The sequence below is a fragment of the Mchenga conophoros genome, linkage group LG4, assembly GCF_057382185.1.
Source record: "Mchenga conophoros isolate Kocher_MC1m ecotype Shallow Benthic linkage group LG4, M_conophoros_male_GT1.1, whole genome shotgun sequence".
NCBI classification, from domain to species: Eukaryota; Metazoa; Chordata; class Actinopteri; order Cichliformes; family Cichlidae; genus Mchenga; species Mchenga conophoros.
This window is the reverse complement of record NC_140529.1, coordinates 3,104,783-3,129,676: the sequence shown is the minus strand read 5'-3', so window position 1 is coordinate 3,129,676 and position 24,894 is coordinate 3,104,783. Positions and strand designations below refer to the sequence as shown.

Genomic DNA, 24,894 nt, shown 5'->3' with positions numbered 1-24,894 from the left:
GGTATTTATAGTCCTCCACAATGTCAACACTGACCCCCTGCATTGAAACAGGGGTCAAGTGTTTCCTGGTCTTCCTGAAGTCCACGATCAGTTCCTTGGTCTTTGCCACGTTGAGCTGCAGATGATTCTATTCACACCACGTGACAAAGGAGTCGACCACAGCCCGGTACTCTGTCTCATCATCCCTGCTGATGCATCCAACCACCGCAGAGTCATCAGAAAACTTCTGAAGATGGCAGGTCTCTGTGCAGTGGCTGAAGTCTGTGGTGTAGAGGGTGAAGAGGAAGGGGGAGAGGACAGTCCCCTGTGGTGCCCCTGTGTTGCTAATCACCTTGTCAGACACACACTGTGGGAGACGTACATATTGTGGTCTTCCTGTCAGATAATCAACAATCCAGGACACCAGAGAAGCATCCACCTGCATCGCTGCTAACTTATCACCCAGGAGGGTCGGCCTGATGGTGTTGAAAGCACTGGAAAAGTCAAAAAACATGACCCTCACAGTGCTCGCCGGCTGGTCCAGATGGGTGTAGACACGATTGAACAGGTAGATGATGGCGTCCTCAGTTCCGAGACGAATAATAACTAACCTCGTATTGTGGATGGATGATTTCAGTTGTTCTCCTGACTGAAGTTTGGCCCGTGTACAGCATCCTGCTATGCGATTGCATTTGTCCCTGACCACCAGAATCCCTCACGTTAACTTTTATCGAGTGGAAAAAAAGTTGGCGTTCATCCTCCAGCTTCACTGTGCTAATGTTATGCTAACATAGCTGTGTCGCTAGCAATCACGTAGCACAACATTATATACCAGGTAGTCCAACTTCAGTAACCCTGCAAACGCCACTGCTGTTTAGTTTTCTGTCTTCATTTATGTTGGAAGTGGTAGCAGAGCTGTTTGAATTAGTTTCAAAAATCTCTCAGTCAGAACATGCTATGAAATGTTTAGGTGGAAACTAGCGCGCTAACTTCCTGTTAACTTCTAACTCCGTTAAATTTAATAAATTCTGTTTTCATGGATGTTAAACTTAATTGTTACACCTGGTAAAGCAGCAACACTGATGATTTTATTAAAGATGAAAGAATTTAGACCGTTTTTAACTCTTAGTGTTCGTTTGACTTTGGGACCTGAAGCGGACGGAGTTTTGGACCCAGATTACTCCACGAAGCTCCTCACCACGGCAGCCGTAATGCTCTGACAATCCATCAAGCAATGCGGCTTCGTAGCTTACCAAAGTTCTACTAAAACATTTTTTAACAGATTTCTGCACGCCCAAATCGGTTCGAGGTCAGTAAGCACAACCAGAATTCATACATAAGACACACTCTTGATTTTTGAGAAAATTAAAGGATTGTAAGTCTGCCTTATAGTGTGGAAAATATGTTATACAGAAGAAAAGAATATATCGCGATATATATCGTTACCGCACGTGCTTCAAATTATACCGCGATATGGATTTTAGGCCATATTGCCCAGCCCTAACTCCCAATTTATTTACAACATTTGAAACATACAGTGTAGCTCCGTCAAAACACTCCAAGGCCAAGTGAAAGTGCTGAGAGGGAAAAGATCATGATTAATGATTTATTTAAACTCATAACTGGGTGCAGCAGCTGAGCTTTGACCTGTGAGCTGCAGCTTAAGCTTCTTTTATGGTTCAGTGTTTAATGTGTAAACTGTTTATCACTGCAGAGACGCCTACAGGCTATCTACTGTTCAAAAGTGAATTGTTATACACAGTGCAGCAGCTGACCGTTGACCTGTGAGCTTCAGCCTCTTTGCTGGTGTGAAGTGTTTAATGTGACGCAGTCTGCAGACACAGACGACTGCTGACGGAGAAGAAGCAGAGGATTTTCTCTGTTTCTACACAGACCTGGTCCAGACAGCAGAGAGCTGCAGAGTGAAGACGTTCATTGGAAGAAGCTGAGTAAGTTCAACGTCCTCTTTGAATCCTGGATCAGGAAGTGAATATTTGGTGTTTAAATAAGGTTTCTGTCTTTGACTCAGTCTGCTGTCACTTTTTAGAGAGAAAAGGAGATTTTAGATTAACTGGTGTTCCTGCTGCTCCAGCATTAAAGCACAGTATAGGTGACTGCGCTGATGCCTGTTTATAATTTCACCAAAGCTAATAAACTGTTGGCTAAATTTTCTTGTTTTCAGATGTAAACAGAGGTGAGAGGAGCAGATAATAAGGATTAAATATTATGCTGAATAACTAAATTCTGCTAGTCTGTGACGTAACTCCCAGCAGCATCGCCTCATTTCTTTGACCTTTAACATGAGTTAGCTTAGCTAGCAGAGCAGCTATCTCTGCTGTCTGTCATGTGACCGAGTCAAGTGTGTGTAGTAGACTTGTTAGCGTAATGATAAGGGTTTCAGATATTGAGGATGAGTTACAAAACAACACTGGTCCAGAAGAGTTTGGGTCAAACAATGATTTTAATGAACACACGCGTGGGGAGATGTACACTGCAAAACATCAGCCCAAAAATACACCAGCAGTTGTTTTTATAGCATCAGGGTTTATTATTTTATTAGTTTATTATTTATGACGCCCCCTCATGCGTCAAAGCAGATACATCACCTCTACATCACAAATGTTCTGTTCAACGACTTTTGAGATATTCAGAAAAGCACACTCTCTCCGTCTCCACGGCAGGTGCTTCCTGTTCATCTTCTTCGCTTATCTCTGGAACATCAGATGCACGTCCTACAACAAACTATCACTTATGCAGGCACAAAAATGCAGTTACAAGCAAAATATGTCTGAACTCTTACCTAGACCTAAGTTCACCTACTCTGTATGTGTGCGTGTGTGTGTGTCATGACCTCAACTGCACTCTATCTCACCTCTCACCTCACCAGCTCTCATGTGTGTAATAACCTAACTGAAAGTATACATGTAATATATTGAATAAATGTTTTAATCAAGAACCACTACTACAAGCTTAATAAAAAAGGATATAAACTAATAAAAGATAATAATGAATAACCTGGTTATTCAAATAGCCTCATCCAGACAGCTCCTCAAAATAACAACCAAAAAATGCACACTTTACAGAGGAAACAAAGACATTTTAGAAGTATACTTCCTGACTTATTCTGAGTCATCTGTTACCAAGCAAACTCAAACACAGAAGGTTGCTGAATACAGTCAGGCCTGTTTCTAGATTATAAGCGTGTATGCAATCCTCCATAGCTCCAAGTCACTTTACTCAATAGATCGGCCGGACATCGCGCCGACCGAGGCTTGAAACCTCCAATTAATTGACTGAGCTCAACTCTTTAATAAGCACAAAATGCAAGGTGCATATAAAATGATTACAGTTGCTCCTGCAATGAAAGATTATTATATGATTATGATAACACCTGTAATACAGACTTTAATGTAATGTCAACAGCTTCAATAAATGCTTTAATGAAATGATGATTAATGGAATGATAAAGATGATGGTTATGAACAGTAGCAGCAAAATAATTTCTTTAATCCTACAGTAGCTAGCAGGCTAAAAGAGGCTAGCAAACTGTGTGAACACTTTGTAAGAGGTGAGCAGTAAAAAGAAGGATAAAGAGCTCCTCCAAATGCTAATAATGCAGTTAACCTGAATTTACTGCTTGTTACATTATATGTGATGTTCAGTCGAAAACAATTACTTAAATTAACATTATTATTATTATTATTATTATTATTATTATTATTATTATTATTATTATTAGTATTATTAGTATTATTATTATTAGTATTATTAGTATTATTATTGGTTTATTATTCATAACATGGCTCCTTACTGTAGTGGTTTGAACAATTGATTTGTGGTTATTGTGTCCCTGCAAATTCAACAATGCACCTCAATGCAAAGCATCAAACAAATATTTTTATTATCAAGTCCTACTGGATGAATCACCGTAGCTCTGACAGTGAAGCACACTCATTTTTATTGGTAGTCACCTTGTAAGTGCAAGCTTTAAACTCTCATGGATGAGTAAAACTCATTAGAAACACTGGCGAGCAGTAAGTGAATAACAGGTTTGACAGCAGCAGCAGGGACGGTGCTGTCATAGTTTAACGTGGAGTCTGTTTGCACTCAAACAGTGAAGAGCGGAGAAAAGAACTTTAATGGTTCTGGGTCCTTTTGACCACTTTGCGTTTCTTGTGTTTTGGTGATGTTTTGTATTATGGTTTATGTTCTGGTTCATTTACAGTCTTCTTTATGCTGCTTTGAGTTTCTTATACTTCCTGTTTAGTTCCTTGATCATTAGATTCCCTCTGTGTCTCTGTGTGTGTCTGTGTTTGTGTGTGTTTGTGTGTGTTTGTGTGAGGCCTGATGCTCTATTCTAGATTGTGAAACTTTTCTTGCTTTCTTTTTAGAAAAAATTAGCAACATAAGGAAAAACCTGTCTTTTTCAGCGTCTGCGCTGTCTGTTCCCACGCCAGCTCGGCCTGTTGTTTTAGAAGGTTTTTCACCTGTTTCACTACCAGAGCTGGGAAAAATAGTTAGTGCAACAAAATTATCCTCTTGCTCTCTTGATTTTTTACCTGCATCATTATTTAAAAATGTCTTTTACTCTACTGGTCCCTGTATTCTTACTATAATTAATACCTCCTTGGCCTCGGGCATAGTCCCTGCCTATTTTAAAACTGCTGTTATACATCCCTTGTTAAAAAAGCCTATGCTGGACCCATCTCTCCCTAGCAATTATAGACCGATCTCAAAAATTCCGTTAATTGCTAAGATTCTAGAGAAGATCGTGGCTAAGCAGCTTACAGCAGTTTTAGATAAATATAGTATTTTCGACAAATTTCAATCTGGCTTTCGTAAAGTTCATTCCACTGAAACAGCCCTTCTTAGAGTTTCTAATGACATTTTGTTACAAAGCGATGCAGGTAAATGTTCTGTTCTCTTAATGTTGGATCTTACGTCGGCCTTTGATACTGTTGACCACTATATTTTACTTAACAGGCTGAAACACTGGGTTGGTGTCTCTGGGACTGCATTGAAATGGTTCTCCTCGTATCTCTCTGAACGATATTCTTCTGTGGCAGTTTCTAAGTATAGATCATCTTCTGCGTCCCTGTCTTTTGGTGTGCCACAAGGCTCTGTGCTAGGGCCATTACTGTTTTTAGTTTATTTACTCCCTCTCCAGCACATTCTGAGCCCTTTTGAGGATATTTGTTACCATTGTTATGCAGACGATATCCAACTCTATATATCTTTTAAACCGGAAGAGGCTTCTAAGCTGCGGCTTTTAAATGTGTGCTTGGAAACCATTAAAGGCTGGATGGCTGAAAACTTCCTCCAACTAAATGAAAGTAAAACCGAAGTCCTCTTATGTGCCCCAGATAGACATATACCCAGTATAATAAATGCTCTTGGTCCTCTTTCAACGTTTGTAAAACCATCTGTCAGGAACTTAGGGATTATCCTTGATCCTGCTCTTACGTTAGATAGTCATGTTAAATCTCTTGTTCGGTCTTGCTTTTATCATTTAAGAAATATTTCTAAATTGAGCTCTATTATATCCTATACCGAACTGGAGATTGTTATTCATGCTTTTATCTCTTCACGACTGGACTATTGCAATTCCCTGTTTACTTGTTTAAATAAAGGTTCTTTGGAGCGTCTGCAGATCGTTCAGAATGCTGCAGCAAGACTTTTGACGAAAGCTTCTAAATTTTCACATATAACACCGTTGCTCATGCAGTTACATTGGCTTCCTGTTGAATTTAGAGTCCAGTTTAAGATTTTGGTTTTAACTTTCAAGGCTCTTCAACAACAAGCACCACCATATATCATTGAACTTTTACAGCCCTATGCCCCTAGTAGGTCTCTGAGGTCGAGTAGTCAGGGCCTACTTGTCATTCAGTATACGAGACTGAAAACTAGGGGTGATAGAGCTTTTGCTACTGTGGCCGCCAGACTGTGGAATTCTCTTCCTCAGGACTTACGATCCGCTGATTCATTGATTACTTTTAAAAAACAGCTAAAAACACATCTTTTTAAAACTGCCTTTTGCTAACTTTGTTTGTATTTTGTCTTTTTAATCTGTTATATCTTGTAAAGCACTTTGTGATCTCTATCTAGAAATGTGCTATATAAATAAAATTTTACTTACTTACTTACTTACTATATTTCCTCAGCCTGTCATGTCTCTCTTGTCTCCTCTTTCCCTCGCTCACTCTCATCTGCCTTTCCTCCACTCCTCTGTCAAGCTCACGTGTCAGTGTTGTGTTCCTTTGTTTGCTGTTTTATTGTGAAAGTCTTGCATTCTTTGTTCAGTGTGTTTCATTTTTCCTGTGAAGGTTCTCAGTCATCCAGGTCATCATAGTTGAAGGAGCTTGGAAAGAAAAGCATCTGGACTTCTATAAGTTGCTTGAAGATGATTCGCCGTTATATTCGGGTTTCATGTCTCCACACGTCAAAAAAAGCGCCCCTCGACAGCCAAACCCATCTGTTCTCTGATGGGATTGTTACATTTGTGATTGACATGACATTGACCAATCAGATGAAAGGAAGAAAAATAGGGTCAAAATCCGTACTTGTAACTTGCAGGGGTTTTTTTTTAAGTCCACACACAAATCTTTTTTACGCACACAAATCTTTTTTACAAGTACAAAATATTTATGACCACATTTTGAGCCCATAGAAGAAGGTTCTCATTAGCAGTGAATCAGTGTGTGTGCAGTTCTCTGCAAACAGCAGGAAGAATTAGTGTGAAGCTTTAACTCTGCTGATCCTCTTTGAATCCTGGATCAGCTGAAAGGTTTAAAATGTTGTTCACACGTGTTGGACTGACTGAAGCTTCCAGTCACAGTGAAGCAGTGTGTGTCAGTGAATGCATCGTGTGTGCTTCAGGCTCCATCTAGTGGACTGATAGCAGAGCAGCTGATGGCAGCTTCCTCTGCCTCACACTGCTGTCTGACTGCATCCAGCTGACACTGAGATGAAGCAGGAAAGAAGCAGCTGATATTTGGACAGCACACATGATGGAAGGAGGATTTCAGCTGATGTGCACATGATTTGTGTTTCCTCTGCAGGTAGAAAGTGTGTGTGAGCTGATGTGAATTGAGCAGCATGGATCAGTGTGAGGACAGAGAGGAGGGAGTCCCTCCCTCTAAAAGCACTCTGTGTGGGGAACATGAGAGCCAGACCAAAGCTCAGAGGTGAGATGACCATCTCTAACTGTCCATGACTCTTCTCCATGTCACAGCTCAGCACTCACATCACTGCTCCATCATTATTCACAGGAACCAGCCTGGACCTCCACCCAGCTCTGTGTCCTTACAGAGTGACCGGTCTAACGATCACCCCATTGATTTTAAAGTCCAGCCTGTGTCTGCTGCAGAGAGGTGAGCTGTTAGCAACATGAACTCTTTGATTAAACTGCTCGATGTTGTTGGATATAAACTACAAACACGTTGTTCCCTCAGTCCCATTTAAACTGTCTTTTAAAACAAGCCTTTGGTTTCTAAACAACTGAAAACCCACTTCAGCAAACAGGAAGTGATCAGAGCATCCGTCCACTTCCTGTCAGGCCCTGCAAACATTTCATATTGAAGAAAAGTCGTTGACATCTCACATTTTTACTCCACCACATTCAACCATTTTGACATTTTACAGCATGAAACTCTTGTCACATGACTCCTGTTATGTTATAGAGTCATGTGACCACCAGGGAGGGATTTGTATGGATGAAACACATTCAAATCAATCTGATTCATCAATGGAAACATTTTTGGTGTAAATGCAGCAACACTGAAAATGCTGAAGATAAAAACACAACAGATGAAATATGAACAAATCGAGGCTTTGAATACACGTGTGTGTGTTTGAGACAGAGATAAATGGATTGTGTGTCTGTCCTATTGCTGCGTGAGGGTTTTATTGTAGATTTTGTGCGTGTACACTTTTGACCACGAAGGTGTTGAAAGGGCGTAAAACAGTTGGAGGCACCAGAGTGAACACTAGTGCTGTCAGTAGATTAAAACATGACTAATTAATGACACAATCTTCTGTCATTAATCCTGATTAATCACAATTACTTGATCAATAGCTGCAGTTACATTTTTCCAACTTTATATTTAAGCCTGTAACAGACGTTTACACCATATAATGAAGTCAATGCAGAATAAACACAAAGAATGTTAAACGCTTCAATTCAAAGAGACTTTGAATAGTTTTCAGTCTTTAACTCAGCTTCTCTGCTGTAAATACAACTTTGTAACAAACATATATACTAAAAGCTAAGTGTGCACTAATATATAATAATATATAATCTATATTACTGCTGTTAATGAAAATGTTTAATCAGACTCATCACAGGGTTACTGTGGATTCATTTGGATTAATCACCATTAAACATCATTTTTAATGTAAACGAATCAAATTTCATTTCATGAGCAAACAGACTCGAGAGAAAAGGGCAAATTTACACACTTAACATGTTTATTGAACATGTAAACATTGATTAACCTCCTGAATGAGCCGACCCCCCCAGGGACAGTCCTGCATGCTAATGATGGGCTCTGCTCTGTACCTGCAGGATTCTGTCAGCCACAAACTCCTCAGCTGATCCTGAATCTGAGCCCATCTGTCAAACAATCATTTTCTTCACAGGTCTGTGGAGGTGGCACTGATCCTGCAGCAGTCTAACACTCTCTGTCACTCTTCTTCAAGTCTTTGACACGAGGAACCAAAACTATGTTATTAACAACACTAACAGGTCTGCAGTTTGTCCACTTGGCAGTTGTGTCATCAGTGCTTTGCATCGTTGTGATATTTTAAGCTGGAAGTGCTTCGGTGAAAAGAAAATTCCTTCTGTCACGATGTACAGAATCCTTCATGTTGGTCGGCTGGTCCGTCTTGTTATTTTTTTAATGCTCAAACTTTCCATCGGGAGGTCAGTGTGTGTTTGTCATCTTCCATATTGAGCTGATTGGTTCAGCTGCCGTCACTAACAGATGTGCTGCACATCTGCACGTGTGCAAAGGTACCTCTACTCGGACAAACTGCCCGAAGTGCGTTGATAGAAACATTTCAGGGATTTTGAGTTGTTCTGCTCTCCAGATGTGTCGTGTTAAAGGTTTTTATCATGTTAATCATGATAACAGATGAACCCCTAACCCTACATGTTAATTTTGACAGCACTGGTAAATCCTTTTTAATGTTCTTCTGTCAGATCATTGATTAGACTCGACTCCAAATACGAGACTCGGAAAACTCAAATGAAAACTCAAATCAAAGCAATGAGAAAAGGACTTCTTGTGTTAGAATGAAAACATATGGAAGTGGTCAGGTTTCAAACAGTCGATGAATCTACTGCACAGTTACATTCAGGGACCTTTGGCCTCCTGAGAGCATTAGTTGATGGTTCATCACAGTTTTCTCAAAGTTTCCTCTGAGCTTCTGCAGCATCATCACTTCCATCACTGATGAAAGAAAGTTCATAGAAAACAGAAAATATATCTTCAGAATCTGAGAGTCTAAAACTTGACAGACTTGATTCAGATGAAGTTATTTGAGCAGAAACTCCTGGATCTTTATCCTGTGTTGATCTAATCCTTCATGGTTCCTCCACAGAGTGGACCAGCAGAGCTCAGAGGTTCCCAGTGGTCAGTCTGCCCAGCAGCATCAAACACAGCTGGACTCCATATTTATGGTCTGTACATGTACAACAACTACTTTATTATTAATATTAATAATAATGCATTTATTTATAGGTCCCTTTCAGAACACCAAGGACTCTGTGGACTAAATGACCAAAAGAAACAAACTTTGAAATCAGACGGTGCAAATGTGATCACAGGGAAACGTTTTAAACATCGAGGCTTTAAACAGAAACCAAAGTGAAACAGTTTGTAGTCGAGATCAGTGGGAATGAAGCTGAATAACTGTTTCTTCAATATCTTTGAGCTCTTAAAAAAACAAAAACTAGCTGAAAGTCTGGCTGCTCTTATGAAAAGTACAGAGAAATTATGGGTCGCTCAACACTTGTGCACAATATAAGAGTTTAAATAAATCTAAAGAATAACTCAAAGTCCTACAATCATACTGAGAAAATCATCTACAGCTAACTATCCAAGTGGATTTGTTTAAGACAGCTCCATCTGCTGGTGGCCCTCTGCAGGTGCATGAAAGGGGCGTGTTTATATTGAAAGTAGGGAAGGAGGAGGACTCTCAGCAGCTTCCAGCTCATATTCAGACATTTGACTTCTCACTGAAAGCAGCAAGTTTGAGTGTCTGTACCTTAGTTAGAAGAGATAACATGTCAGTAGTAATTAGAGTTGATTGAGCAATGCTGTCCTTGTAATGTAGTTTATGGTTTTTATGGACAAGTCCAGTTTTTCTGTAGAGCCTCTCAAGTTGGTGACAGCAGCAGTGGAAGTTCACGTGTAAACCAGAGCAGCAAATCAGGTCCAAATGTGTTGTTCACAGTGAGTGGGATCATCATTGGCTGCTATGTTAACCTCCTGCAGCAGGATGTGTTTGGTCAGAGAATGGATAGATCACTAAGTCATTGTTGAGTTTAGGGAGACAGTAGACAGTTGCAGTAGGTTCAGCCAGTTGACACACAGTAGATAAAATAACTGAAGGCAGGAGCAGACACCTGTATGACTTTCCACCTCTCACATAGATTATTTCCCTGGGCAGTGCCACAGGGCTGGTAGATGTAAACAAAGCTGGAGGAGAGGATTGATTCATCTGAGAAAAGTCACAGAGTTGTGTCTTGATGCTCAATCATCCAGGTACGTAAATCCCAAAAAGCTTGATTCTGTTCATCTGGATGTTTTCAGAGGGAGAAACGTTTCATCATCATCAGGTGACTTCTTCAGTCTCAGCTGACTGCAGGTTTCAATCTTATAAACAGGACATTTGTATGACTGAAACCAGCCCACTGAAGGAACAATGGGCTGGGAGGTCAGTTCATTGATCATTGGTACGCATATTGTCAGGACCATTGATCAATGGTTGTTGATCAATGGTCATGAGTCCAGTTCACAGAGAGCTGGGGAATGGCTGCAATCACAGCATGTAAGATGGTGACAGTTGTACCCTTAGGCCCCTCCTCCATTCAGAGATGGTCTTTCCTTTTCACATAAATGGCCTCCTTGACTCCGCCCTCAAACCAGCGTTCACATTTACTCAGGACCTTCTTGATGTGAAGTTCTTCTGCTTCGCTGGCTGCTGTGTCTGTGGGGATGGTGCTTGTTCTGTGTTGTAGCGTCCTGATGACGTCCAGTTTGTGCTCCAGTGGATGATGAGAGTCAAACCTTAAATACTGATCTGTATGTGTAAACAGAGTGAACCTTTAAGACCAGTTGTCTGTACGATCAACTCAGTCACCTGAAACATCTCCAAGTTTCTGGCTTTGATCATCAACCTGTTGGTAGTTCAGCTCTGAACACCAGTGAAATGTTTCTCCCACTGAAATCGCTGCATTCATATGAACAGCATCAACGTTTTGGGATCATGGAGTTGTGGACAAAGTCTCAGTTAATCAGATAAAGTCAAACCTATAATTGGTGAAGAGGTCGTGGATGATATGCCCCTTGATCGTAAAGAAGTGGACGTTGTGGATACTGAGGTTCAGAGTGGTGGGTCATTCATAAATATTCTGTTCCAGCTGCTGGAGGACAACATCATCACTTTTGTGAAGAACGAGCTGAAGAAGATCCAGAAGGCTCTGAATCCAAATAAGCCCCAGTGCTTGGAGTTTCAGAGGGAGGATGATGAGCAGAGGAGAAACAGCAGAGAGGCATTTGTGAAGATCACAGTGGACTTCCTGAGGAGAATGAAGCAGGAGGAGCTGGCTGACCGTCTGCAGAGCAGTAAGAGGATTTATCTAAAGATTTAAGCTGCTGGATAAATGAGAGACTTGTGACACCAGTGTGTTCAGTCATTTCTCAGTGGGTCAGAAATTGTCATCAGCATTTTGTAAAATATGATTGTTAAAGTTGTATTTTTATTATTATTATTCAGAACTTCCAGCTGCTGTTTGTCATCGTAAACTTAAGTCTAAGCTGAAGAAGAAGTTCCAGTGTGTGTTTGAGGGCATCGCTAAAGCAGGAAACCCAACCCTCCTGAATCAGATCTACACAGAGCTCTACATCACAGAGGGAGGGACTGCAGAGGTCAATGATGAACATGAGGTCAGACAGATTGAAACAGCATCCAGGAAACCACACAGACCAGAAACAACAATCAGACAAGAAGACATCTTTAAAGCCTCACCTGGAAGAGATGAACCAATCAGAACAGTGCTGACAAAGGGAGTGGCTGGCATTGGGAAAACAGTCTTAACACAGAAATACAGCCTGGACTGGGCTGAAGACAAAGCCAACCAGGACATCCAGTTCATATTTCCATTCACTTTCAGAGAGCTGAATGTGCTGAAAGAGGAAAAGTTCAGCTTGGTGGGACTTGTTCATCACTTCTTTACTGAAACCAAAGAAGCAGGAATCTGCAGCTTTGAAGACTTCCAGGTTGTGTTCATCTTTGATGGTCTGGATGAGTGTCGACTTCCTCTGGACTTCCACAAAACTACAATCCTAACTGACCCTAGAAAGTCCACCTCAGTGGATGTGCTGCTGATAAACCTCATCAGGGGGAAACTGCTTCCCTCTGCTCGCCTCTGGATAACCACACGACCTGCAGCAGCCAATCAGATCCCTCCTGACTGTGTTGGCATGGTGACAGAGGTGAGAGGGTTCACTGACCCACAGAAGGAGGAGTACTTCAGGAAGAGATTCAGAGATGAGGAGCAGGCCAGCAGGATCATCTCCCACATCAAGACATCACGAAGCCTCCACATCATGTGCCACATCCCAGTCTTCTGCTGGATCACTGCTACAGTTCTGGAGGATGTGCTGGAAACCAGAGAGGGAGGACAGCTGCCCAAGACCCTGACTGAGATGTACATCCACTTCCTGGTGGTTCAGGCCAAAGTGAAGAAGGTCAAGTATGATGGAGGAGCTGAGACAGATCCACACTGGAGTCCAGAGAGCAGGAAGATGATGGAGTCTCTGGGAAAACTGGCTTTTGATCAGCTGCAGAAAGGAAACCTGATCTTCTATGAACCAGACCTGAAAGAGTGTGGCATCGATATCAGAGCAGCCTCAGTGTACTCAGGAGTGTTCACACAGATCTTTAAAGAGGAGAGAGGACTGTACCAGGACAAGGTGTTCTGCTTCATCCATCTGAGTGTTCAGGAGTTTCTGGCTGCTCTTCATGTCCATCTGACCTTCATCAACTCTGGACTCAATCTGCTGGAACAACAACAAACAACCTCCAAGAAATCTAAATTATTTAACAAACCAAAACTTCAATCTCTCCACCAGAGTGCTGTGAACAAGGCCTTACAGAGTCCAAATGGACACCTGGACTTGTTCCTCCGCTTCCTCCTGGGTCTTTCCCTGCAGACCAATCAGACTCTCCTACGAGCCCTGATGACACAGACAGGAAGTAGCTCACTGACCAATCAGGAAACAGTCCAGTACATCAAGGAGAAGCTCAGTAAGAATCTGTCTGCAGAGAAAAGCATCAATCTGATCCACTGTCTGAATGAACTGAATGATCGTTCTCTAGTGGAGGAGATCCAACAGTCCCTGAGATCAGGAAGTCTCTCCACAGATGAACTGTCTCCTGCTCAGTGGTCAGCTCTGGTCTTCATCTTACTGTCATCAGAAGAAGATCTGGATGTGTTTGACCTGCAGAAATACTCTGCTTCAGAGGAGGCTCTTCTGAGGCTGCTGCCAGTGGTCAAAGCCTCCAACAAAGCTCTGTGAGTAAACATGTTGTCATCGCTTCATTGTTAAAATCATGGGAAATAAATCAGAAATGCTGAGTTCAAAGAGCACTGTAACATTTTTTTTAAAATAGTAAATTAAATGATCATCAGTCACTCGGTAAATATATGGTAGTTTTAATGTTTCACTCCAGCATTTCTAAAACACACTTTGTTCTGTAACTCTTATCAAAGGACAATCCAGACCCAGCCTATAAGAACATGAGCTCTGATGCTTCAGCCCCTCTGACAGGTTTATTATCCTCAGCTTGTTCATTTGTCTCCAACTCCAGGAGTTTGGTTGTTTTATTCTAAAGCACAAACTTCACCTGCCAGACTTCACCTACATCTTTTTCTGATGTTCATAATTTAAGTTCAAGTTTGTATCTCACTTTCAGTGCACACCCTCCCTTTTTAAATATAAATCTCTGCTGTGCTGTCATGTTTTCATCCTGTATGGAGGGAGAAACTCGGTCTTCATTACTGAAATTGCCTCTAAGGTCGTGTTTCTTGTCAGTAACCATATGTAACTGTAAGGCTTCCATAACCAGTGTTATCACAGAATTACAGTGGGTTCACTCTGGGTCCTCTACAGTTTCCTCCCACTGTCCACAGACATGCAGTTAGGTTACCTGGTGATCTAAACTTCATGCAGGTGTGAGTGAGAGTGGTTGTCTGTCCCTCTGTGGGCTTAGTGGAAGAGACTGGATGGATCTCTGCTTTGTCTTTGATATATGCTGACAGCAAACATTCTCCATGAAGTCTGCATTTCAGCTCATCTCCTTTATACACACCTTTAACAGGAAGAGTTTTATACAGCTAGTGTTTAAAATCCAGTGTTATTCACAATACACAGGTAATGAGCATGATTATTGAATTACTAAAATTTTCTAAAATAATTGTTTTAGTTAATATTGTATGACAGTGTACACAGAATTATTAGCTCAGTAGGCAGAGTGGTCGCCCCATGATCATAAGGTCAGGGGTCGAATCCACCGAATAGTTACCTTGTGGTACCCCTGAGCAAGGTACCATCAAGGTACCAATCATGTGCACTGGACTGGTAGCACTCATAGTCTCATAGGTTTAAATAAATTTTTTTTAAAAAGGGTTCAACATATAAACAAATTTAATTTGATCACATATATTGTTTGTTTTTTTTTTGTTTTGTTTTTTCCCTTTCTCTCACAGACTGAGCAGCTGTAACGTCTCAGAGGAAGGCTGTGAAAATTTGCTGTCAGTGGTCAGCTCCCAGTCCTGTAGTCTGAGAGAGCTGGACCTGAGTACCAACAGCCTGAAGGCTTCAGCAGTAAAGCTTCTGTCTGCTGCAGTGGAGAGTCCACATGCCAAACTGAATGTTCTGAGGTCAGATCAATTTGTATTATGTTTAGTTCTGTTTGTTTATGTGTTTGATGTTTGTTTTTGTTTATGTCTTTATCCAGTTATCCTTGTTTCATAGCATTTTTATTCATTTCAAAGTTAAACGGAAGTTTTACTAACCTGCTCAGCACAAGACAATAAGCTATTGCACCTTGATTACACTTTAACAACAATCTTTATTCATGTTTTTATCTTCAGACTTAACATCTGTGAACTCTCAGAGGAAAACTGTGAAGCTCTGTCCTCAGTTCTCAGCTCGCAGTCCTCTAGTCTGACAGAGCTGGACCTGAGTATCAGAAAGCTGCAGGATTCAGGAGTGAAGCTTCTGTCTGCTGGACTACAACGTTTAAACTGTAAACTGAATACTCTGAGGTCAGATCAGAAAACATTTAGTTTTTAGAATTATTAATTAAAGTTCATACATATGATGTTGTATCTTAGTATGTTTATGTTTCCTTTAAAAATAGAAAGTCAAGATTTAATGTTGTGAAATGTATTAACAAACTCTACATGAGTACTTGTTTTATAGATTGTCTTTTATTTTTCAGACTGAGTGGCTGTAACCTGTCAGAGAGAAGCTGTGAAGCTCTGTCCTCAGTCCTCAGCTCCCAGTCCTCCAGTCTGAGAGAGCTGGACCTGAGTAACTCTGACCTGCAGGATTCAGGAGTGAAGCTTCTGTCCGCTGGACTAAAGAGTTCACAGTGTGCAGTGGAAACTCTCAGGTCAGGATTCAAACTTTTCCACAGATGATCATTTGAAATGTGATTTATATTATTGTATAAACAGGTAACTTTTACAGCTGTCAAGTGAACTTTTATTCACATTTGAGTGGATAATTGGACTCTGAATTACTAAAAGTTGTTATAGTCATGTCTCTGTTTATTTAAAAAAATACTTCATGCACTGCCTAATTTAAAGATTTAGGCTCCTTTGGGCCCATAATATATATATTTGATTTCTTTGTGAATGAAATTAGGAGGATATTGGCGACTGCTGATTGGCTCGCTGTTTGTTTTTTATTCACAGTACTTAATTTTAAAGGCTGATTTCTCAAAATGAGATGTTTATCTTTTCTTCTACAACACGTGGAGCCACCAAATCTTCTTGCTTGATTTATTCATTACAGTTTGATTTAAAGAATATTAGACTCGTAACATAATAAATATATTTATTTCACTTCTTCTTGAGAGAAAGAAAGGGATGACTGGGTGAGCTCCAGTGGTTCATCCCAGCAGAGAGAGCGGCACACTGGGCTGCAAATGATCACAGTAGTAATGGCCATAGTTTGATAAAACAGGCAGTCTTACCCTGTAGATAATACAGGGTTCTGGTGCCGATGTGGGGGAGGGGAGTCGCCCGGTACTAACTACATACTACTAACTACCTCATCCAGATGTCTTCCCTACTAAACCTGATAAGAAGTAACTGCAGTAGCCTTATAGGTCAAATCAGTTTCACCTGTTAAAGTTAGCTCCACTATTAATTAGGGGTGGGGGAAAAAATCGATACTGTGTAGTATCGTGATATTTTGTTTGCTAATAATGTATCGATACAGGGACAGCAGAAATCGATATTTTGTTACAAACAATTTTTTCTCTGAAGTCAACATGCTCTGGAGTCAGAGCATGTTGACTTCAGAGCATGTTGATCCTTTTTCTGAGCAACAATCCTGACATTCCTTCACTGTCCAAATGTGTTTAACTTTTTTTTGGCAGCAATAAACATGACAGTTTACTTATTTTAATTTAAGACATGTTTAATTTTAATTAAGTTTAAAACTTTTTTATTTAATGTAAAATTATATATTTTTTTAAATTTACTTTCAAATTCTTCAGTTGCTGAAGGGGCTGCATAGTTTTCATAAATTGCATAGTTCAGAATAGCTATAATTGTACCAGATGGTTGCATTCAGTTAAGTTGGACTAGACTGTAATACAAACCGTTCAGTTTGTCAACAATAAAACTGACTGAAATGAGAGAAAGACTGAGTGTGAGACTTTGATATTAGATAAAATGAATATTGATAAAGTTTACCTTTATGTGCAGAATTTAAATATCGCAAAATATTTTAAAAAATCGCAATAATATCGTATCGTGCGTTAAGTATTGTGATAATATCGTATCGCGAGTTGTATGGTGATTCCCACCTCTACTATTAATGGTGTCACTTGTTATTTCTGGGATGAGTTTAGTAGCCTGAACAGCTGCTTAAAGGAAAGTAATTAAATAATAAAAATAACCTAAGTCCGGGGGAACCTGCAAGAGCTGTTTGCACAAAGAATAATGCTCAGACTTTGAGGTTTTATCGTTTTACACAAGGTTTAAAAATGAATGTCCACAATTGAATTGCAGAAATTGTTATTGAGCTAATACTGATGTAGTTGTTATCTTTGGTAAGGAGAGGTTGGAGGAAGGATGAGCACAGTCAGGCCTAAAGATGCTCTTAATAATAATAATGGATTGCATTTATATAGCGCTTTTCGAGACCCTCAAAGACCCTTTACAATCCCACTACAGGGAGTGCAGAATTATTAGGCAAGTTGTATTTTTGAGGAATAATTTTATTATTGAACAACAACCATGTTCTCAATGAACCCAAAAAACTCATTAATATCAAAGCTGAATGTTTTTGGAAGTAGTTTTTAGTTTGTTTTTAGTTTTAGCTATTTTAGGGGGATATCTGTGTGTGCAGGTGACTATTACTGTGCATAATTATTAGGCAACTTAACAAAAAACAAATATATACCCATTTCAATGATTTCTTTTTACCAGTGAAACCAATATAACATCTCCACATTCACCAATATACATTTCTGACATTCAAAAACAAAACAAAAACAAATCAGCGACCAATATAGCCACCTTTCTTTGCAAGGACACTCAAAAGCCTGCCATCCATGGATTCTGTCAGTGTTTTGATCTGTTCACCATCAACATTGCGTGCAGCAGCAACCACAGCCTCCCAGACACTGTTCAGAGAGGTGTACTGTTTTCCCTCCTTGTAAATCTCACATTTGATGATGGACCACAGGTTCTCAATGGGGTTCAGATCAGGTGAACAAGGAGGCCATGTCATTAGTTTTTCTTCTTTTATACCCTTTCTTGCAGCCACGCTGTGGAGTACTTGGACGCGTGTGATGGAGCATTGTCCTGCATGAAAATCATGTTTTTCTTGAAGGATGCAGACTTCTTCCTGTACCACTGCTTGAAGAAGGTGTCTTCCAGAAACTGGCAGTAGGACTGGGAGTTGAGCTTGACTCCATCCTCAACCCGAAAAGGCCCCACAAGCTCATCTTTGATGATACCAGCCCAAACCAGTACTCCACCTCCACCTTGCTGGCGTCTGAGTGGGACTGGAGCTCTCTGCCCTTTACCAATCCAGCCACGGGCCCATCCATCTGGCCCATCAAGACTCACTCTCATTTCATCAGTCCATAAAACCTTAGAAAAACCAGTCTTGAGATATTTCTTGGCCCAGTCTTGACGTTTCAGCTTGTGTGTCTTGTTCAGTGGTGGTCGTCTTTCAGCCTTTCTTACCTTGGCCATGTCTCTGAGTATTGCACATGGGCAGTTATTTTGCGCCTTGGTTTCTCCACACGCTTCTTGCGACCCTGTTGACTATTTTGAATGAAACGCTTGATTGTTCGATGATCACGCTGCAGAAGCTTTGCAATTTTGAGACTGCTGCATCCCTCTGCAAGATATCTCACTATTTTTTACTTTTCTGAGCCTGTCAAGTCGTTCTTTTGACCCATTTTGCCAAAGGAAAGGACGTTACCTAATAATTATGCACACCTGATATAGGGTGTTGATGTCATTAGACCACACCCCTTCTCATTACAGAGATGCACATCACCTAATATGCTTAATTGGTAGTAGGCTTTCGAGCCTATACAGCTTGGAGTAAGGCAACATGCATGAAGAGGATGATGTGGACAAAATACTCATTTGCCTAATAATTCTGCACTCCCTGTATTCATTCACTCTCACATTCACACACTGGTGGAGGTAAGCTACAGTTGTAGTGGTAGGTTAGGTTTTGCCCAAGGACAAAATGACCAAGACAGAGAGAGCTGGCTCATCAGACAGACAAGCTCATCTTGTAACCTACTGGTTCGCTGGTCAGCACACCAGCTGACTAGCGAACCGGCTAACTAGCACACCAGCTAACTAGCACACCGGCTAAATAGCAAATCAGCTAACTAGCAGACCAGCTAACGGCAGCCACAAGCTGAAGGACGATTAAATGTAGTGGAGATATCAGAGATGACACTGGTGTGTCCGATTCACTCTTTAGCACTCTGGTCACTCCGGTGTGTCAGCCAGAACACCACTGAAGGCCAAATGATCCCAGCATGTGGAATAAAGAGCTTAAGGTTTGGTTTGAGACACTTTATTCTTTCACTGATTGATTCTTGCGGCTGTGATCATGTGTGTGGTTTCTTACAAAAAGGAAGTACACAATACAAATACATGACAAATAAGATGAATAGATAAGTTACATATCCAGTTATATGTACGTACATCAGTATAGCTAATATAGCCATATATAAGGACAAAGATCACAGTACTATAATGCAGTAATGTTAAACACAAAGGTGTATATCTACATAAATCTGTCCTATCAGTGATCAGGGTACTGTAGTATACTTCCACTACATAAACTATAGAAACTAAACGACATTAGTGTGACTTTAAGTTACCATCAGTACAGACGAACTGATGGTAGTTGTACAAAATAAAGGCATTGCAATTATTGTGAAGGGCTTCCGGTTAAACTAAGATCAGCTGATTACCTCATAACAAATTGTTTGCTATAGAACGCAGCTCCCACTCTTCATTAATATCATGTACTGTAACTCCCAAGTAACCATGGTTACCCAGCCACGCCCAGTAGTCTCCAGAGAGACCAACAGCTGGTGCACGTTGTAACGCTGTGGCTGTCGTAGTCTCTCCTTTTTCTACAGCTCATGTGTTCTTCTTGTGATGGTGTGTCTTGAGGGAGGCTCATACATGCCGTCATTTGTTGATCCTAAGAACGTTCCTCAGACCGACTTCTTCAACAACACTAATCAGCCTGCAGTTTGTAGCTACTCACTTCACTGTGGTGTTTGTTAGCTTGTCTTTCTTTGGTTTTATCCTGACTCCTCCCACAAGCTGATCCTACGTAGTCTGCCCAAGCCTCCCACCTCTGTTTGTTTGGGTGGTTTGTTTGCTGCCATCAACAGCGTGTAATGCATTTAAGTGATACTTCAGACATGAAGTACTGCGACAATAAAAAACTCAACTTTGCTTAAAAATAACTTTAGTTGTATCAACACTGCCCTCTGGAATAATTAGACTTTGGTGACAAACTAATGTGATCTCCATGTTTCCTTTGTTGGACTGTGGGCGAGTGTCAGAACTGAATGTACTGAGTAACATGTGGAGTTTAAATATGTGTCAGTTCCAGTTTTAGAGCTCTAAAGTGCAGCTATCATGTTAGGAATATGTTAGGAATAGACAGGAACACTGAGCACACTGAGGTCAAATCTTTATTTATCCAGTTCATCTGTAGGCTGAGCTCAGTCCATCCATTTAGTGAAATGATGTTTAAAGGTCTCCTTGTTCTGTGAGCGTGCACAGATCCTGAAGCAGAAAGCCTGGGTTAACAGAGAAATGATCATCACTGTGATGATGCTCACCATCTCTGACTGGGATTTGAGGTTTTGTCAAAGCAGCAAAGAAAGCCTGGCTATGTTGGACTGGGTGTGGAAGCAGCTCCCAGTTTGAGTTCAGGAGACAGACACCCTCTCTACTTTGACGATCAGCTTCAAACTTTCCTTTTTGATAAAACTTATAGTTAGAGCTGGATCAGGTGACCCTGAACCATCACTTAGTTATGCTGCTATAGAGATGGATAACAGATGGATTGTTGTTTTGTGTGTCTGCAGTCTGTCAGGCTGTCTGATCACCGAGGAAGGCTGTACTTCTCTGGCCTCAGCTCTGACCTCCAACCCCTCCCATCTGAGAGAGCTGGACCTGAGCTACAATCATCCAGGTCCCTCAGGAATGAAGCTTCTGTCGGCTGGACTGAAGGATCCAGGCTGGAGACTGGACACTCTCAGGTATGGAGAGAATGTCTGATATAGGAGGAAGAGCTGGAATCATTTCCTGTGTCTTTCACTCACTTCCTGTTTGTTTCCTGCAGATGACACATGAACAATCACACATGCAGGAATATTTTCAGGGACAGACACACTAGTCTAGCTGGATAGTACATGGATATTTATGTAGGGGGTCTTCAAGGAGTCTGTTTGCAGGAACATTAATGATAACTGATAAGTCATGTTGAGAGTTTCATTAAAAGTAGACTTACAGTTAGGTAATATTTGGACAGAGACAACATTTTGTAACTTTAGATACAAGTATCAGCCATGTGTGTGTTTCCCATGCTGTATGTCCACAGTCACAGTGACAGTCAGTGACACTGACAGAAGGATGAAACAAGGCTGTGAATCATTTCAGTCTGTGTGTGTGACAAAGAGGCAGACAGGAGCAGCTAACATTTGGAAATGGAAGCTTACTGGAAACACTACATTCACGGCTGAATTCACAATAGATTTGTTCTCAAGTGCACATTTAGCAGCTAATGCTAATACTGTTTTCCCTTTGCTTTCTACAGCAGCTATTGCTAAGTAGGCCACTTTGCTCCGCTAAGGATTTGTGTGACCATGATGGAGACTCTGATAAGCTAATGCTGCTAAGCTAATGCTGTTTATGGGCCCTGTTAGAATCAATATTTCATTCTCATTCTGTTGTTTGAGAACAATATTAACGTTTCACATCATTATAACACAAGAGAAAAGGGTATTGGCATTAGCTACTAGTGCTTATTCACCTCAAATTACCTTTAGCTGCTAATGGCAGCCTACTTAGCATTAACTCCTCACTAATATAATGCTAATTTACATCAAATTAACATTAACTGCTCATATTGTTATAAGGAAAGAGAAAACGGTATTAGCATTTGCTGCTAATAATTATTCACCCCTAATAAGCCGCTAAAAGCAGCCAACTTAGCATTAATTCCTCACTTTGTTGTTACCCAATGGAAAAGAGTATTAGTATTAGCTACTATCATTTTTAATAAGTAAGAGAAAACAGTATTAGCAGTAGCGCATAATGCTAATTCACGTCAACGTAGTATTAGTTAATAATGGCAGCCTACTTAGCATTAACTGCTCACTAATATAATGCTAATTCGCATCAAATTAGCATTAGCTGCTCAAGTTGTTATAAGGAAAAAGAGAAAACGGTATTAGTATTAGCTGCTAATAATTATTCACCCCTAATTAGAGTTAGCCCCTAATGGCAGTCTACTTAGCATTAACTCCTGACATTGTTATAATGCAGGGGAAAAGAGTTACCATTATCGGATAATGCTAATTCTCATCAAATTAGCATTAGTTAATAACGGTAGACTTCATATCATTAGCTGCTGTCATTCTTACAAAGCAAACAGTATGAGCATTAGCTGTTAATCCTTTTTCATCTAAAATTAGAATTAGCCACTAATGGCGTATTGTTAAAAAGTAAGAAAAAACATTGTTAGCATAAGGGGATAATGCTAATTCACCTCAAATTAGTATTAGCTAATAACGGCAACCTACATAGCATTAGCTGGTCACATTGTTATAAAGCAAGAAAATATGGTATTAGCATTATCTGCCAATTCCTATTCACCTAAAATTAGCATTACCTGCTAATGGCAGTCTACTTAGCATTAACTCCTCACTAATGTGATGCTAATTCACATTAAATTAGCTTTAGCATTAGCTGCTAGCATCAGCCTACCTAGCACTAGCTGCTCACATTGTTAAAAGGGAAGAGAATACGATATTAGCATTAGCTGGTAATATTTATTCACCCCTAATTAGAATTAGCCACTAATGGCAGCATACTTAGTGTTAACTCCTCACATTGTTGTAATGCAAATGAGGCTAACTTGCATTAAATTAGACTGCTGTTATTAGCTAATGCTATTTAGCAGTAGCTGCTCACATTGTTATAAAGCAAAGGAAAACGATATGAGCATTAGGTTCTAATGCGTATTTGCCTTAAATTAGACGTAGGTGCTAATGGCAGCCTACTTAGCATTAGCAGCTCAGATGTTGTAATGCTAGGAAAAAGAGTGTTAGCATTAGCCGTTCACATTGTTATAAAGTTAAGGGAAATAGTGTTAGCATTAGCTACTCACATTGTTAAAAAAAGTAAGTGTTAGCATTAGTGCATAATGCTAATTCATGTCAAATTAGCATTAGTTAATAACGGCAGCCTATTTAGCATTATCTAATAATGTTGACCTTGGCCCACTGGAAAAGTTAAGAACTAAAGATTTAGGAGTGTTTCTCGATAGCTCTTTCTCGTTTGAGAAACAAATGAATTCTGTTATTAAAACCAGCTGTAAGGTTTATATTGTTGATTGTCATTTATGCTTAGAAATATTTACTCATATATGCTTAGAGTTGTATAATCGATTGCATGATGATAGAGGTTTGATCCTTAGTAGTCTGTAAAGACTCTGTGTGCCTTCCAGAGTGCTCTGGCATGCACACACCACTTGGGGCCATGAGAGAGGTCGTACCCTCTCTTACTGATTTATGGTGTAGGACAGGGGTCTCAAACTCAATTTAGCTGGGGGCCGCTGCAGGCAGAGTCTGGGTGAGGCTGGGCCGCATTAGGTTTTCCACAAGAAAGGCATGGTTAAAAAATTCCAATCTTCTCAAATCTCTTTATTTTTATTTTTTAACACAAAATATGAAAAATAAATAAACAAATTAAGAATTAATAAGAAAATCAATCAATCTGTAATACATAAATAAAATAATAATAAGATATTTTTAGTCAGTGAACTTGTGTGTTTCTTTCAGTCTTCTATATCTGCTGTATTTAGATTGAAATGTCTGTATTAACAGTTCTATAACCTTCTTCTGAACATGAATGGAACACTGTAGAAAATGAACTGTTCTTCTGAACATGGCTTCTCTTGCCTACTCCTTGCTGCTAGAGACCTGGCAGCGTTTCCTCTCGCATAGCCGAGCCAGATTTGGCCTGAGGGAGGAAGCAGTTGCGACCCTCAGTATGTCTTGAAGATGATCATCCGTAAGTCTGGACCTGTACTTGGACTTATTGAAGTTCAAAGTGGAGAAGAGCTTTTGGCACAAGTATGTGCTACCAAAAAGGCACATGGTCCGCTTGAACATTCGGGAAAGCCGAGGGAAACTAGGGCTCAATTCTCTCAAAAATTGTCCAAGCTTGTCTTCTTTTCCACTCACCTCCCTGAACTTTGCTTTGAGTTCAGAGTTGCACTGCAGCTCAATGAGCTCCATTTGAAGCACAGAAGGGGCATCTTGCACATCAAAGGAGAAGGGGTCCGCAAAAATGTGAAAGGTGGCTCTGTGTGTCTTGAAGTCAGCAAATCTGTGATCAAATTCCTCCTGTAGCCTCAAAATGACATCAACATACTCGTCAGCACTGAATGGTGTGCCTGCATCCACGAGTGCCTTGCATGCTGGGAAATGGCAAAGGTTTGTCTGAGAGAGCTGAGCTTTCCAGAGCGCCAGTTTTGTGGAGAATGCTCTCACGTTGTCATAGGCAGCACTGACAAGTTGCCCCTGGCCTTGTAACGTCTTGTTCAGTACATTAAGCTCATGTGTCATATCAACAAGAAAAGCTGAGTCCATGAGCCA

At 40.4% G+C, this 24,894-nt stretch overlaps 2 protein-coding genes across 2 annotated transcripts in view; both read left to right on the top strand.

The window, feature by feature from the left end:
• Positions 1-1,792: 1,792 nt before the first annotated feature.
• On the top strand, positions 1,793-21,289 carry LOC146575281 (protein NLRC3-like). Its single transcript, XM_085269945.1, has 10 exons — positions 1,793-1,928; positions 7,038-7,163; positions 7,248-7,349; positions 9,580-9,658; positions 11,624-11,828; positions 11,980-13,780; positions 14,975-15,148; positions 15,362-15,535; positions 15,712-15,885; positions 21,097-21,289. Exons 2-10 carry the CDS (start codon positions 7,075-7,077, stop codon positions 21,287-21,289), a joined length of 2,991 nt encoding a protein of 996 aa, XP_085126071.1. The 5' UTR covers positions 1,793-1,928; positions 7,038-7,074.
• LOC146575276 (protein NLRC3-like) overlaps positions 1,795-24,894 on the top strand; it is a 227,691-nt gene continuing 204,591 nt past the window's right edge. Inside the window, exon 1 of the mRNA XM_085269953.1 lies at positions 1,795-1,928. The gene's annotated coding sequence lies outside the window, so the exon portion shown is untranslated. The remainder of the gene's footprint in view (positions 1,929-24,894) is intronic.

Excerpts from the sequence above, each read along its gene's own strand:
- LOC146575281 (XM_085269945.1), top strand. The coding sequence starts at position 7,075 with ATGGATCAGTGTGAGGACAGAGAGGAGGGAGTCCCTCCCTCTAAAAGC. Across the intron at positions 7,164-7,247 it reads AGCCAGACCAAAGCTCAGAG|GAACCAGCCTGGACCTCCAC; the intron begins GTGAGATGACCA and ends CATTATTCACAG. Across the intron at positions 15,149-15,361 it reads GCCAAACTGAATGTTCTGAG|ACTTAACATCTGTGAACTCT; the intron begins GTCAGATCAATT and ends TTTTATCTTCAG.